At 40.8% G+C, this 12,572-nt stretch overlaps 1 protein-coding gene across 2 annotated transcripts; it reads right to left on the bottom strand.

The window, feature by feature from the left end:
• Nucleotides 1–392: 392 nt before the first annotated feature.
• Nucleotides 393–11,752, bottom strand: LOC124056317 (myosin heavy chain, fast skeletal muscle-like). Of its 2 annotated transcripts, none has more exons than XM_046383638.1 (41): nucleotides 11,711–11,752; nucleotides 11,474–11,522; nucleotides 10,817–11,032; nucleotides 10,276–10,419; nucleotides 10,032–10,188; nucleotides 9,825–9,852; nucleotides 9,596–9,707; nucleotides 9,415–9,507; nucleotides 9,184–9,247; nucleotides 9,006–9,104; nucleotides 8,817–8,920; nucleotides 8,569–8,707; nucleotides 8,329–8,447; nucleotides 8,053–8,202; nucleotides 7,764–7,934; nucleotides 7,376–7,682; nucleotides 7,211–7,284; nucleotides 7,041–7,128; nucleotides 6,774–6,891; nucleotides 6,570–6,693; nucleotides 6,326–6,462; nucleotides 5,963–6,218; nucleotides 5,630–5,872; nucleotides 5,361–5,537; nucleotides 5,129–5,274; nucleotides 4,932–5,022; nucleotides 4,460–4,849; nucleotides 4,253–4,379; nucleotides 3,809–3,927; nucleotides 3,517–3,713; nucleotides 3,252–3,435; nucleotides 2,997–3,162; nucleotides 2,740–2,864; nucleotides 2,191–2,499; nucleotides 1,895–2,098; nucleotides 1,679–1,804; nucleotides 1,401–1,571; nucleotides 1,200–1,304; nucleotides 1,008–1,103; nucleotides 724–855; nucleotides 393–521 (listed from the first exon to the last, which is right to left on the bottom strand). In XM_046383638.1, exons 3-41 carry the CDS (start codon nucleotides 11,018–11,020, stop codon nucleotides 501–503), a joined length of 5,817 nt encoding a protein of 1,938 aa, XP_046239594.1. In that variant the 5' UTR covers nucleotides 11,021–11,032; nucleotides 11,474–11,522; nucleotides 11,711–11,752; the 3' UTR covers nucleotides 393–500. The 2 variants fall into 2 exon arrangements, with proteins under 2 accessions (XP_046239594.1, XP_046239595.1); XM_046383639.1 differs by lacking the exon at nucleotides 11,711–11,752 and adding an exon at nucleotides 11,593–11,612.
• Nucleotides 11,753–12,572: the final 820 nt, after the last annotated feature.

Raw genomic sequence — 12,572 nt, 5'->3', positions numbered from 1 at the left:
AATGCTTTAGCACAATGGCATCCTTGCTGTTCCTTCATAAAGAAAATTTCCTGTGAATCCTAAAAATGTACCAAATAACATGAAAAAAGAGGAATGTGTTTCTTGTCAAAACACGGCCATTAATGATAAATTGTATTTAACTGATTGAGTTTGATTTGTAGCTTCAGTTCACCAGTTGGACAATCACGACACCTGAACTCAGCATCTTAATGAACATGCCGTACTCATCTAATGTTTGTTTCAGTGCAAAGACTTCTACTTTCACCACAAAGGAGTGTTTTCAGTCCACAAGTATATGAAGAAATTCAACCTGCACTTCTTATCTTTTCCATGTACCCAGTGGTAGTACTTTTGTTGTTATGTTTTGCAAAGAAAGAAAAGGGGGAAAAAAAGACTGGCAAGAGAATGTTTTTAATATAGTTCTATTTTATTTAGTGAGAGCAGTTCAATGATAACCATATTTTATGATTCTCATTTGTGTCCTTCAAACAGCTCACAGGTTATTCTTCAGCCTCCTTTCCCTAAAAGGATAGAAAATGGAAAGAGGGAACAAGGGATGAGAGTCAAACTTTGCACAATTGATGCAGATGAAATATACTTTCATGCCACATTTATGTAGCTTCAGCTGTGCCAAAAATTAGCTTGTGAAATCAATAATGTTGTTTTCATTTAAGGTTATCAATAACCACTTGAACTGATTACAAAGTTTTGTGTATTACTTACTTTTCCAATTTCCCGACTCTTTGCCCTCAGCTTGTTGACCTGAGACTCGGCGATGTCAGCTCTCTCCTGAGCTTCCTCCAGCTCGTGCTGCACCTTCCTGTACCTGGACAGGTGAGTGTTGGCCTGCTCCTCCTGTAAAGAAATTCAACATCCATTGAGGACTGAGCACACAAATTCTGGTAACATAAAGTTTTCACTGTCAAACATTTTACACATAGAAAAGGGAGTGTGGTTTTATTTTTCAGTTTCTCTGTTTACTGCTTGAAACTTTAAATGAAACTTACAGCTTCCTCAGCCTGTCTCTTGTAGGCCTTCACTTTCAGCTGCAGCTTGTCAACCAGATCCTGAAGTCTCACGACATTCTTCTTGTCCTCCTCAGTCTACATTGAAAATGGATCCGTGATTGACAAATATTAATTTGAAACTTTGCATCAGACAACTGTACAAATGAATAGGGGCAAAAAAGCCCTGCAGACCTGATAGGTGAGCTCCTTCACTCTTCTCTCATATTTACGAACACCTTTGACAGCATCTGCTCCTCGTCTCTGCTCAGTTTCAACTTCTGCCTCCAGCTCACGCACCTGAATTATGAACCATGTATGCCATTACTGGGAGAGCAAAATTTTACTATTAAAAGAAAAGGTGAAATCAGATTTTGTGATCAAATTCATCTTTACCCTAGCCTCCAGTTTCTGGAGCTGCTTCTTGCCACCCTTCATGGCCAGATTCTCAGCCTCATCCAGACGGTGTTGCAGGTCCTTCACTGTCACCTCCAGGTTCTTCTTCATCCTCTCCAAATGAGCGCTGGTGTCCTGCTCCTTCTTCAGCTCCTCTGCCATCATGGCAGCCTGACATTTTGAAGAATATGGTTTTATCGGGTGAATGCCAGTTAAATGATGATATTCTGTACTACACTTTGTGTCCAGTCACAGAGAAATGTGTGAGGGTGACTCACATCAGTGATGGCCTTCTTGGCCTTTTCTTCAGCATTTCTTGCTTCCTGGACAGCATCTTCTACTTCACCTTGGATCTGGACAAGGTCAGCTTCCAACTTCTTCTTGGTGTTGATGAGGCTGGTATTCTGTTATTGAAGAAGACAAATTGAATTTTCACTTGTTGAATTACAGAAGCATAAAGTGTAAAGTCTTGCTTGTCAGCCTTTGAGCAATACCTGAGAATGCAGCAGCCCAACACGCTCACTGGCATCAACCAGCTCCTGTTCAGCCACTTTGCGGCTTCTCTCTGTCTGCTCCAGTGCAGCTCTCAGCTCCTCGATCTCAGCCAGCATCAGGTTGTTCCTGCGCTCCACCATGGCAACCTGCTCCTTCATGTCTTCCTGGCCTCTGATAGCTTCATCAAGGTGCAGCTGGGCATCCTGAGTTGTAAGACATTGATAGACGTATGTTAATGACCACTTTCAGGTATGTTTTGAAGTAAGATCCAAGACAAATCCTTCAGTGAATCTACCTTGAGTTGTCCCTGCACATTTCTCAGCTGCTTCTGGGCTTCAGCTGCCTGGCGGTTGGCATGGCTCAGCTGAATCTCCATCTCATTGAGGTCACCCTCCATCTTCTTCTTGATTCTCAGGGCATCGTTCCTGCTCCTGACCTCAGCATCCAAAGTCGTCTGCATGGACTCAATCACCCTCTGGCTGTTCCTCTTGATCTGCTCAATCTCCTCGTCTTTCTCTGCAAGTTTTCTGTCAACTTCACTCTTGACTTGGGTGAGTTCAAGTTGAATGCGGAGAATCTTGGATTCTTCATGCTCCAGGGTGGCCTGTGAACAAGTGTGACCTTTATAAACTCAAGTACAGAATAGTTCATTAAAAATACAGAGTCACAGTGGAGAAAATAGCACTGAGGTGTCCAACACCTTTTCAAGATGAGGTAAAATATTAAGACTGTCTTAGAGCTGCAGCAGACACAGAAATATAAACTTTTACATTTGTATTATTTTAGTATTTTTTTTAACATCTACACTATATATATATGCTATATACTATATTCTTTGTTTTACCTCTGCCTCCTCCAAAGCGGTCTGGATCTCTGTCTTCTCAGTTTCCACTGTCTTCTTTCCTTTCTCAAGTTCGTGAATTGTTTTACCGGTCTCACCAAGTTGTTCACTCAGGTCTGAAATCTCCTCTGTTGCAGCGGATTTAAGAAGTACACATTTTAGAATATTGAGCTATGGAGAAATTTTAAGTAACAGAAATACTTTAGGTAAATTGATTTGAAGTGTAAATCTTTTGGGGGAAACACCATCAACTGTCTTACGTTGCAGGTTCTTGTTCTCCCTCTTCAGGGTCTCCAGGTGGTCCAAAGCTTCTTCATATGAATTTTTCAGCTTGAACATCTCAGTGCTGAGAGAACGAGCTTCTTTCTGAGATCCCTCCAGCTCTGCCTGACTCTCCTCATACTTCTGTTTCCACTCTGCAAGAACCTGAAAGTACAACAAACAGGTGTGAGAGTTTTTGAGTGTTCTCGTCACCTCACATTAATGGTCAAACAGTAGTCTACAAAATATCTAACCTTGTCAAAGTTCCTTTGCTTCTTGTCAAGGTTAGCAGCCAGAGCATTAGCTCTCTCCACATCAATCATCAGGTCCTCCACTTCACCCTGCAGTCTCTGTTTGGTCTTTTCCAGGGAGGCACATTTTGCATTCACAGCCTCAATGGATTCCTCTGCATCTTGAAGACGCTGGGCCAGCTTTTTCCTGTTAAAACATGCAGTAAACAGGTTTAATGGTGAATTACAGAATCATCATAAACAGTGTGATATCAGGAATGATCATTACTTGGCCTCCTCCAGCTCCTCAGTACGCTGAATGGCATCAGTCTCATATTTGGTTCTCCACTGAGCCACCTCGCTGTTGGCCTTGGACATTGCACGCTGCAGCTCAGCTTTGGCCTCCTGCTCCTCCTCATACTGCTCTCTGAGCAGGTCGCAGTCATGGCGTGCTGACTGAACAGCATGAGCGAGGGCGTTCTTGGCCTATAATCCAAATGGGAGCCTGATTAATATTTAATATTTTCAGTCGTATCGTCCTTTTCCTGTGTGATTATCCTGCTGATTTCATAGACTGCTACCTTAACTTCCTCCTCTATGTGCCTCTTCAGCTCCTCAATCTGCTGAGTGTAAGCTTGCTTGCCTCTTGTCAGTTGAGAAACAAGAGCTTCTTTCTCCTCCAGCTGACGTGTACATTCACCTAATTAAAGATATTAATGCACTTTATCTACATCAGAACCGAATGCATAGTATTATGTAAAGTTATGGTGCGACAAAACAGGAGTTGAACAATATGAAGGCGTACAGAACTCACCCAACAATATATCTAGTTGTTGCAAAGATGTCACTTGAATTAGTTATTGTGTGAAGCTGCGCCTACTAGCATTTATTCTACTACAGGGGATTCAAGTATTACTACCTCTTAGTATATTTGTGTGTCTAAATATTACAATGCATATTTGGTTCTGAGTGTAGGTATCCAGTTTTTGCAGAATTGTTAAGACGCCAAGACATGATATTCTTACCATTTTCAGTTTGAAGTCTTGCTTTTTGTGCACTCAAGTCATTTAGCTGACGAACATTTTCATCATTTTTGGATTTGAGCTCACTCAGTTGATCTTCTAATGTCCTGCACATCTTCTCAAGGTTTGCCTGGAAGAAGAACACATATATTAGTGTCATAATATTACCATTATTTTTTGCTTTTTGTATGAAAGTTTTGCACTGTCAACCTTTGATTTTGCAATAGACTCCATATTGCTTGCGAGGTCGTCAATCTCCATCTTGTACTCGCTTTTCTCTTTCTCCAGCTTCTGTTTGACTCTCTGGAGGTTATCAATCTGTTCTCCCAGCTCTGCCACACTGTCAGCTTGCTTCTTGCGCAGAGCTGCAGCAGTGGCCTCATGCTGCAGGGTGGACTCTTCGAGATCACGACGCAGCTTCTGAAACTCTGCCTCACGCTTCTTGTTCATCTCGATCTGAGCAGATGTTGCTCCGCCAGCTTCTTCCAGCCTCTCGCTGATCTCCTCAAGTTCCCTGGAGAGATCAGACCTCTGTTTTTCCACCTTGGCCCGAGCAGCCCGCTCAGCCTCAATCTCTTCTTCCAGTTCCTCAATACGAGCCTGAAAAACATGAAGTTGAACTGAAAACGGTTCAATATATTTGAATGTTTCTATTGCTTTTGACTAATGCTTCAAATTATACCTGAAGCTCCTTGATCTTTTTCTGCAGCTGGATTCCAAGAGACTGCTCATCCTCTATCTTACTCAGGAGCTGGCTTATCTCAAAGTCCTTCCTGGAGGGCACAGAATCCATTCAACAAATTAAGTAGGTTTTAAGTAGGAAGATGGATGGATAGTAGTTTTTTTGTTTTGTTTTGTTTTGTTTTTGTTCATTCTTACTTTTTAATTTTCTCATCAGACTGCTGCTTGTCATTCTCCAGATCCATTATGGATTCCTGGGCCAATTTAAGATCTCCTTCAAGCTTTCTTTTAGCTCGCTCAAGATCCATACGAAGCTTCTTTTCTTGCTCCAAGGAACCTTCAAGCTGTTTTAAGAGAGATGAGGTATACATTTTTCTTGTTGTTTTGATTTTCAAAGGGACTTAAATCACTTTATGTTATTATCACATACATCATCCACTTGCTGCTCAAGTTTGGTTTTGGCCTTCGTCAGAGTGTTGACTTTGTCTTCCTCTGCCTGCAGATCATCAAGGGTCTGCTGGTGGGCTTCTTGGAGGGCTTTCTTCTCTTTGGTCAACTTGGCAATGGTCTCATCTTGAGAGGCCATTTCCTCTGTAAGGTTTTTGACCTATAAAAGTTTAGAGGAATTTTAATTTAGATTAACAACACATTTTTGATCAATACTGAAGTGGAAATGATATAAAAGCTTTTAATTGTGACCTTGTTCTCTGTGGCATGCTTCTCTTTTTCCACTTTGGCCAGGGTGAGCTCCAAGTCATCAATGTCTTTCTTCAACTCAGAGCACTCGTCCTCCAGCTTCCTCTTCTTTGCAGTCAGCTCAGCATTGATTTCTTCTTCATCTTCCAGCCTCTCAGCTGTCTCTTTGACTTTGGCTTCAAGCTGGATTTTTGCTTTAATGAGTCCCTCACACCTTTCCTCTGCATCACTGAGGTTTTCAGTTTCCTAAAAGTCAATGCAAACGGTTCACATAATTGCCAAAATCAGTAATTTGATGTAGGATATTTAGTAGACCTGTGTGATAAGCCAACTTACAGCCTGCACTTGTAGCAACAGGTCGTTCTTCTCCTGCAGCAGAGAAACCATCTTCTCCTCCAGTTCTTTCTTCTTAGCCAGAGCCTTTACTAGGTCCTCTTTGGTCTTTTCAAAGTCTTCTTTCATTTGTGCCATCTCTTTCTCAGTTTCTGCACTCTTAAGCAGAGGCTTAATCTTGAAGTACAGCTTCATCCATGGCCAGGTTTTGACATTCATGAATGAGCGGATGTTGTACTGGATGGCGTAAATGGCCTCTCTGAGGAAAACATACAAAGAATTGAATTAGAAAATCTTGATAGTCTGAAACTATAGACATAAAAAATGCTTTAAACTTTATACATCAGTGACAGACAGACACACTACCTCCTCTCCATCATCTTGACAAATTCTCTCCTCATGAGAAAACCTCTGCAGAGAGCCTGAGTCATTGTGACCAGCTCAGCTAGTTTTTCATCTCTCATTTCCTCCAGAGTACCCAGCAACCCAGCTTTGAAGAACACCTGAGAGTCAAGAATTCAAATCATTTTTAAATCATTAATTTTTGGCGATAGTTCATCTTCTACCTTCTAGCAAACAGCCTTGTCAAAGTAAGTGTTTCTCACTCTACCTTGGTATGGCCAAACTTGTACTGAGAGTGGTCCACATCGATGGATCCCAGCAGTTTCTCTGAGGCCTTCTTGTTGTCAATGAACTGACCCTCAGGAATGACACTGGCATTCAATACTTTGTATCTAAAATAACGATTTCATTCAGTCAGACACCCCAGATAATAAACACATTTCAAAGATTCTCAAGATTATATCTCTGCTACCTCTGCTTGAAGTCACCATAAAGGATTCTGCTGGGGAAGCCTTTCCTGCAGATCCTGATACCCTCCAGCACACCGTTACACCTCAGCTGGTGGATGACCAGGAAGTTCTCCATGAGACCTAAGATATATTATTTAGGCATGTTTTGTACAGAAATCATCAGTCAAATCAAATTTTCTTCAAGTGGCTTGAATTTGAATGTCTTTGATTGCTTTACCTTTGTATTTCAGGAGCATTATTAACCACAAGCAGAGACAAAGATCACATACCTGGTGTCTTTGATTCATTGGGAATCAGGCAGCGCACAAAATGAGGATGTGTGCTCCTCAAATTCGTCATCAACTTGCCCAAATTTTCCTGAAGAATTAAAAGGACATTAAATTTAGGACAGGCACTAAATTACTGTTGTGAAGTATGCAAGTCACTCTCCGTATCTTACTCTGAACAATGCAGAGACAGTCTGGAAGGAACCACCCTTCTTCTTGCCACCTTTCTTGCCACCACCACCCTCAGCTGTCATTGAAACAACAATTACGCTGAAATAGTTCAATTTACAGCATTTCTTAAAATATGTCCTAATGTAGAGATTCTAACATGCAAGTACCTTCTGCTGAGGCATGGGATGCATAGAGGAAGGACAGCAGTTTGACTGAAGACTTCTGGTAGAGCTGAACCACTGAGTCGTTCAGGGGGTCCTTGTTCTTGTCGAGCCATCCAGTGATGTTGTAGTCAACAGTGCCAGCATAGTGCACCAGAGAAAAGTGAGCCTCAGCTTTGCCTTTGGCTGGTTTTGGCTTCTCAAAGGACTTGCTTTTACCAAGATGCTGGTCATACAGTTTGTTCTTGAAGGTGACGTCTGTAGCCTTGGGGAACATGCACTCCTCTTCCAGGATGGAGAAGATGCCCATTGGCTGTCATGATGAAATGATTATTTAAATATTCAAGTCTTCAGATTTTTTTCTGTGTTTGTGAATGTGCAGCATGTGACGTACCTTCTCAATCAGCTCAATGCAGGCAGCCAAGTCCATACCAAAATCAATGAACTCCCATTCAATTCCCTCTTTCTTGTACTCTTCTTGCTCCAGGACAAACATGTGATGGTTGAAAAACTGTTGCAGTTTTTCATTGGTGAAGTTGATGCACAGCTGCTCCAAGCTGTTGAACTAAAGACAAGAGAGATGTCAAAGATCAGCAAAGGCCTTAAGTAACATTATTTGTAATCTCAGCTTTAAGTGAAGCTGCATAGGATTACAGTAAGTAGAGTCAGCCAAGCACACTTACATCAAAAATTTCAAACCCAGCAATATCCAGGACACCAATGAAAAAGCTTCTGGGCTGCTTGGTATCCAGCATCTCATTAATTCTGACGACCATCCATAAGAACATTTTCTCATAGACAGACTTGCAGAGAGCCATGACGGAATTGTTGACCTGATTTTACAGATACAACAATGATAAAACCTTTGTAAAGATGTTGTGAGAACGAAGTGATTCAAAGGTATCAAGTTTTAAACAAACTGTGAAGTTTGGTTCATGGGACTGAATGTCACATTTTACCTGAGGCACAGTCTGGCCCTTAGTCACAAACTCATTTCCGACCTTCACCCTCGGGTAGCACAAAGCCTTCAGTAAGTCAGCTGAGTTCAAGCCCATGAGGTAGGAGATTTTATCAGCAACTGAAAAAAAATGAAAATTGACGATGATGAAGATGAAATATTATTTTCCAGATAATGCACAACCTTCATCAGTTTTCAAAGATTCTGCTGTCAATAAACCAAAAGAAAAAGTCCAACACACCCTCAGTGCCATCGGGCTCAGCCTGCTCTTCACGCTGCTTCTGCTTGAACTTCATGTTCCCATGATGCATCACGGCTCCAGTCAGCTTGTACATGCTCACCTTCTCTTCTGCAGTGAAGCCCAGGATGTCAATGGCGGTCTGTCAGTATTGAAGGAAAATAAACTCAGAGGGTCTGTAGACACCAATCAGAACATTCCAAAATACATACAGCTTTGTTTTTAGGGTGTGGATTTGGTCATTTTCTTACATCAGTGGCGATGAATTCCTCAATGTCATTGATACTCTTGACAGTGATTTCACCCTGACTGATCATAGGATAGTCATATGGGTTGGTGGTGATGAGGAGAGCCTCTGACAAAAGAAAGCACATTCTTGTACACAAATATGTACTATACAGCAGGTAATGAATGGTCCTTCTAACTCTAAAATGTGTTACCTATCAGCTCAGGTTTGTGGCCTGTCATGAGCTGATAGAAGATGTGGTAGCTCCTCTCAGCAGACAGCTGGAACGTCACTCGAGATTTCTCCAGCAGATCTGTACAACAAGTCAATAAGCTGTTTTACAGTTTGTCCTTTCATCAAACCTTCTGGTTATTGACAGGCTGGAGGCTTACATGTTTCGATATCAGCTGAAGCCAATTTTCCAGTCGTTCCAAAATGGATTCTGATAAATTTACCCTAAAGAAGAATGAAGTTTTAAGTATGGACATATTTGTGACTCACTCTGCTAGTGCACATGTCTTAGTGTCTTAGGAGTAGACACATCACACTACAGATGTCAGAAAACCCTAAAAAATTGATAAACTATAATAAGCCAGCTTAAATAAAAAATGACCAAAACTCACAAAGCGGGATGAGTTGTCATTCCTCACAGTTTTGGCATTACCATAAGCCTCCAGCAGTGGGTTGGCTGCAATGATTTGATCTTCCAGCGACCCCTTAAAACAATGTTACATAACATGTGTTTTATTTACATTTTCTTAGTACTCGTACTACATATTATGTATAGTGCATCACATTATTTACCTGCATTTTTCCAGATACTGCTTCTGCTTTCTTTCCTCCAGCCACAGCGATTGTCGCAAAGTACTGGATGACACGTTTGGTGTTGACAGTCTTTCCTGCACCGGATTCTCCACTAAGATGCAGAAAATGGTATAACACGTGTGTTAGAGTAATTTAAATACAATACAGCACATAAATAATCAGTCTGAGTTACATCAATACAAACTTGTTCTGATCAGCATTGACTTACGTAATCAGGATGGACTGATTCTCACGATCTGTTGAGAGAACATTTGAACACACACTTTGTATTACTGCATTAATTTTTCCTTTAAATAATATTATTGCATTGCATAAACTGCATGTTTTTAAATGACCAGTGTATGATTCTTAAAGGCCGGGTCCTGTTACAAAGTGGCAATTCAGGACAGACTGTAGTTTAAGAACTGACTGATACCTTGGAGCATGAACTGATAGGCGTTGTCAGAGATGGAGAAGATGTGGGGTGGGGCCTCAACCCTCTTTTTGCCTCTGTATCCTGCTACAACCACTGAGTCATACACTGGGAGCCACTTGTAGGGGTTCACAGTGACGCAGAACAGCCCTGAGTAGGTCTGTGGAGACAGAGGAGGATTTTTACCAGCATACATCTTGCTGCAGTCATGTTTCATCTACTGATGTGATGATCAGGTCAAACTCACGTAGATCATCCATGCTGCATAACGCTCTTTGAGGTTGTACAGCACAGAAGGCTCACTGAGGTGGGTCATCATGGCCATGTCCTCAATCTTATCGAACTTCGGGGGGTTCATGGGGAAGACTTCAGTATCTTTTACAGTAATAGTCTGTTACAGGGACAGAATCAACACAGCACTTCAGTGTTGACAGTAAACTGGTGACGAGCGTGAGCCAGTATTTATTCAGTTATGATTACTGATTTACAAAATCCTAACCAAACATCAGTTTGATATCAGTGTACCTTTGCTTTTAGGGTTTACTACAAACAGATTATAATGCTGAACATATTTTGTTACATCACAAGACTGTGATGTACTTTTTGCACTTTATGTCAACGTTAGACTTGCTTTGACTGAAACAGAAAAACAAAACTTCACATAAGAAGTTTGTCACACTGACTTATGCTTGTGCATGAGCATTAAAAGTGATGAAAGTGAACCATAAATTCATTGAGATGACAAAACTGTTTGACATTTTTTTGACCTCCTGAGCTGTTGTGCTCACCTTTCCACAGAGAGTCTCCACGGTGGCTTTGCCGCCCTCTCTCTTCGTGAGTTTCCCCTTGAGGTACATCTCACTGGGTTCAGTCACAAAGTATGCTGTTTTAGCATCAAAGGGAGTGTTTTGAGCTTCAATCCTCTCTCTTTCTGGCTTCCGGAGGTAAATGGCCGCCGGGCCAAAGCACTCCATTTCTGCATCTCCACTCATGATGACCGCTTACTGCAGGTAAGTGAAAACAGTACAGCAGTTATTTATTTCAGTCTTTGTTTCTATTTCAGCATCACTCATGATGATTCTTCACTGATGAACAAAAATTAAATTCTGTTAATGCTGTGATAAATGTTACTCTCAAATGAAGAATGCAGAAAAATGCACAGTGGTATGTTTTACTACTTTTTCAAGTCAAATGAACAGAAAGTTCAAAGAAAAACATCACCGTCTATTATGGTATATTAACTTTGTTGATGCCATGATATCCAACATGTGCTTCTAAATCATTGTTATTATGAAAAACTTTGTTATAAATGATTAACTGTAATAACACTAAACAAACATTGTATTTAATGACACAAACATTGTTAATGAATGAGATGCACAAAATACTAGTGATTTAAAATGTCTCTTGATAAAAATGAAAGATGGATAAAATAAATAAATTACCTGCTTCCCTCCCCTCAGAAGAACAGATATTGATGGCTTAATGAGGGTTCTGAATACAGAAACAAATGGTTTCAATAAATGACTGTTATTAAACTATTTCATATAAAAAATGAACTTACTGTACACTGAAGAGCTCTGTATTCACTTTATGTTGTCTGGCAATAAATGTTCATGCCCTGCATTGTTCACTAAGCTGCTGGTTTCCCTCCTGCTAATAAAAGACTGCAACTCACTCACCTTGACTGGTCGCCTGTCAGTCCTTGGGGGGGTCCAGCCTCCCTTCTTATATAGACACATCAGTGTTCACTCAGCAGATATGACTTGCTTTATTTGGTCATGCATTTTTACACTCTCTGCTTGAGTATTTTTGCCTCTAATGTGATTTCTGGCATCTTTTGTCACAGCTGATCTGAGCTGATTGAAACTTTCTTTCAGACTCACTGTTTTACATAAGCAAGTTGTAGTCACCAATAATAAATACAAGGACTGTTCTTTGAACAACAGAAATTATTATGGTTAATCAGTGTGTACAAGCGGCAGTTTCTTACTTGTGTCACTGACAGATTAACTGGTCAACAAATATCAACAAAAAAATTATTCTGTGTTTTCTCCAGCCATTCATAAAAATATTAATCAGTATGATTCGTTTGAAACAGAAGAAACAATGTTCTTAGGGGCTACAACACAAAGACATTTGTGTCATCGCAAACTATTTTACAGCAATAGTAAACGTGCCACACAACAGACACAGTTAAACTAGAGGCTGAATGTAAAAGTGTATAAATAGATCAAGACACTCATAATGCAGCATTTTTTAACCTTGAGTAAATATTGTTCAGGCAGACGTATTGGTTACTGAAGTTCAGACATTGTTACGGTCTTTACGATAATCTCCTTAATGCACCTTGGCACTGCAGAGGATCCGACTTTAGCCGTGGAGAAGCTCTCATATGTCACTGGTATTGCATTGCAGAAGGCTTGCAAGTCTTTCCTGTGACAAAGGAGCAGGATTGGGCCTAACAGTTGCTAATCTAAGAGCCTGTGGAAATGATGATACCTCATGATAGCACAAACACTCGCTGAGGGCTGCGTTTTATGA

This window comes from Scatophagus argus, chromosome 3, assembly GCF_020382885.2.
Source record: "Scatophagus argus isolate fScaArg1 chromosome 3, fScaArg1.pri, whole genome shotgun sequence".
NCBI classification, from domain to species: domain Eukaryota; kingdom Metazoa; phylum Chordata; class Actinopteri; family Scatophagidae; genus Scatophagus; species Scatophagus argus.
The sequence above is the reverse complement of the archived record's forward strand: the minus strand, read 5'-3'. Positions and strand labels throughout refer to the sequence as shown.

What these genes read in the sequence shown, in the direction of transcription:
- LOC124056317 (XM_046383638.1), bottom strand. Translation starts at nt 11,020, where the DNA reads ATGAGTGGAGATGCAGAAATGGAGTGCTTTGGCCCGGCGGCCATTTAC. An exon ending in ACAAGTTTGGCCATACCAAG is followed by an intron (nt 6,463 to 6,569) that starts GTAGAGTGAGAA and finishes CTTGACTCTCAG; the next exon opens with GTGTTCTTCAAAGCTGGGTT. An exon ending in GAGGAGCTGGAGGAGGCCAA is followed by an intron (nt 3,436 to 3,516) that starts GTAATGATCATT and finishes ATGTTTTAACAG; the next exon opens with GAAAAAGCTGGCCCAGCGTC.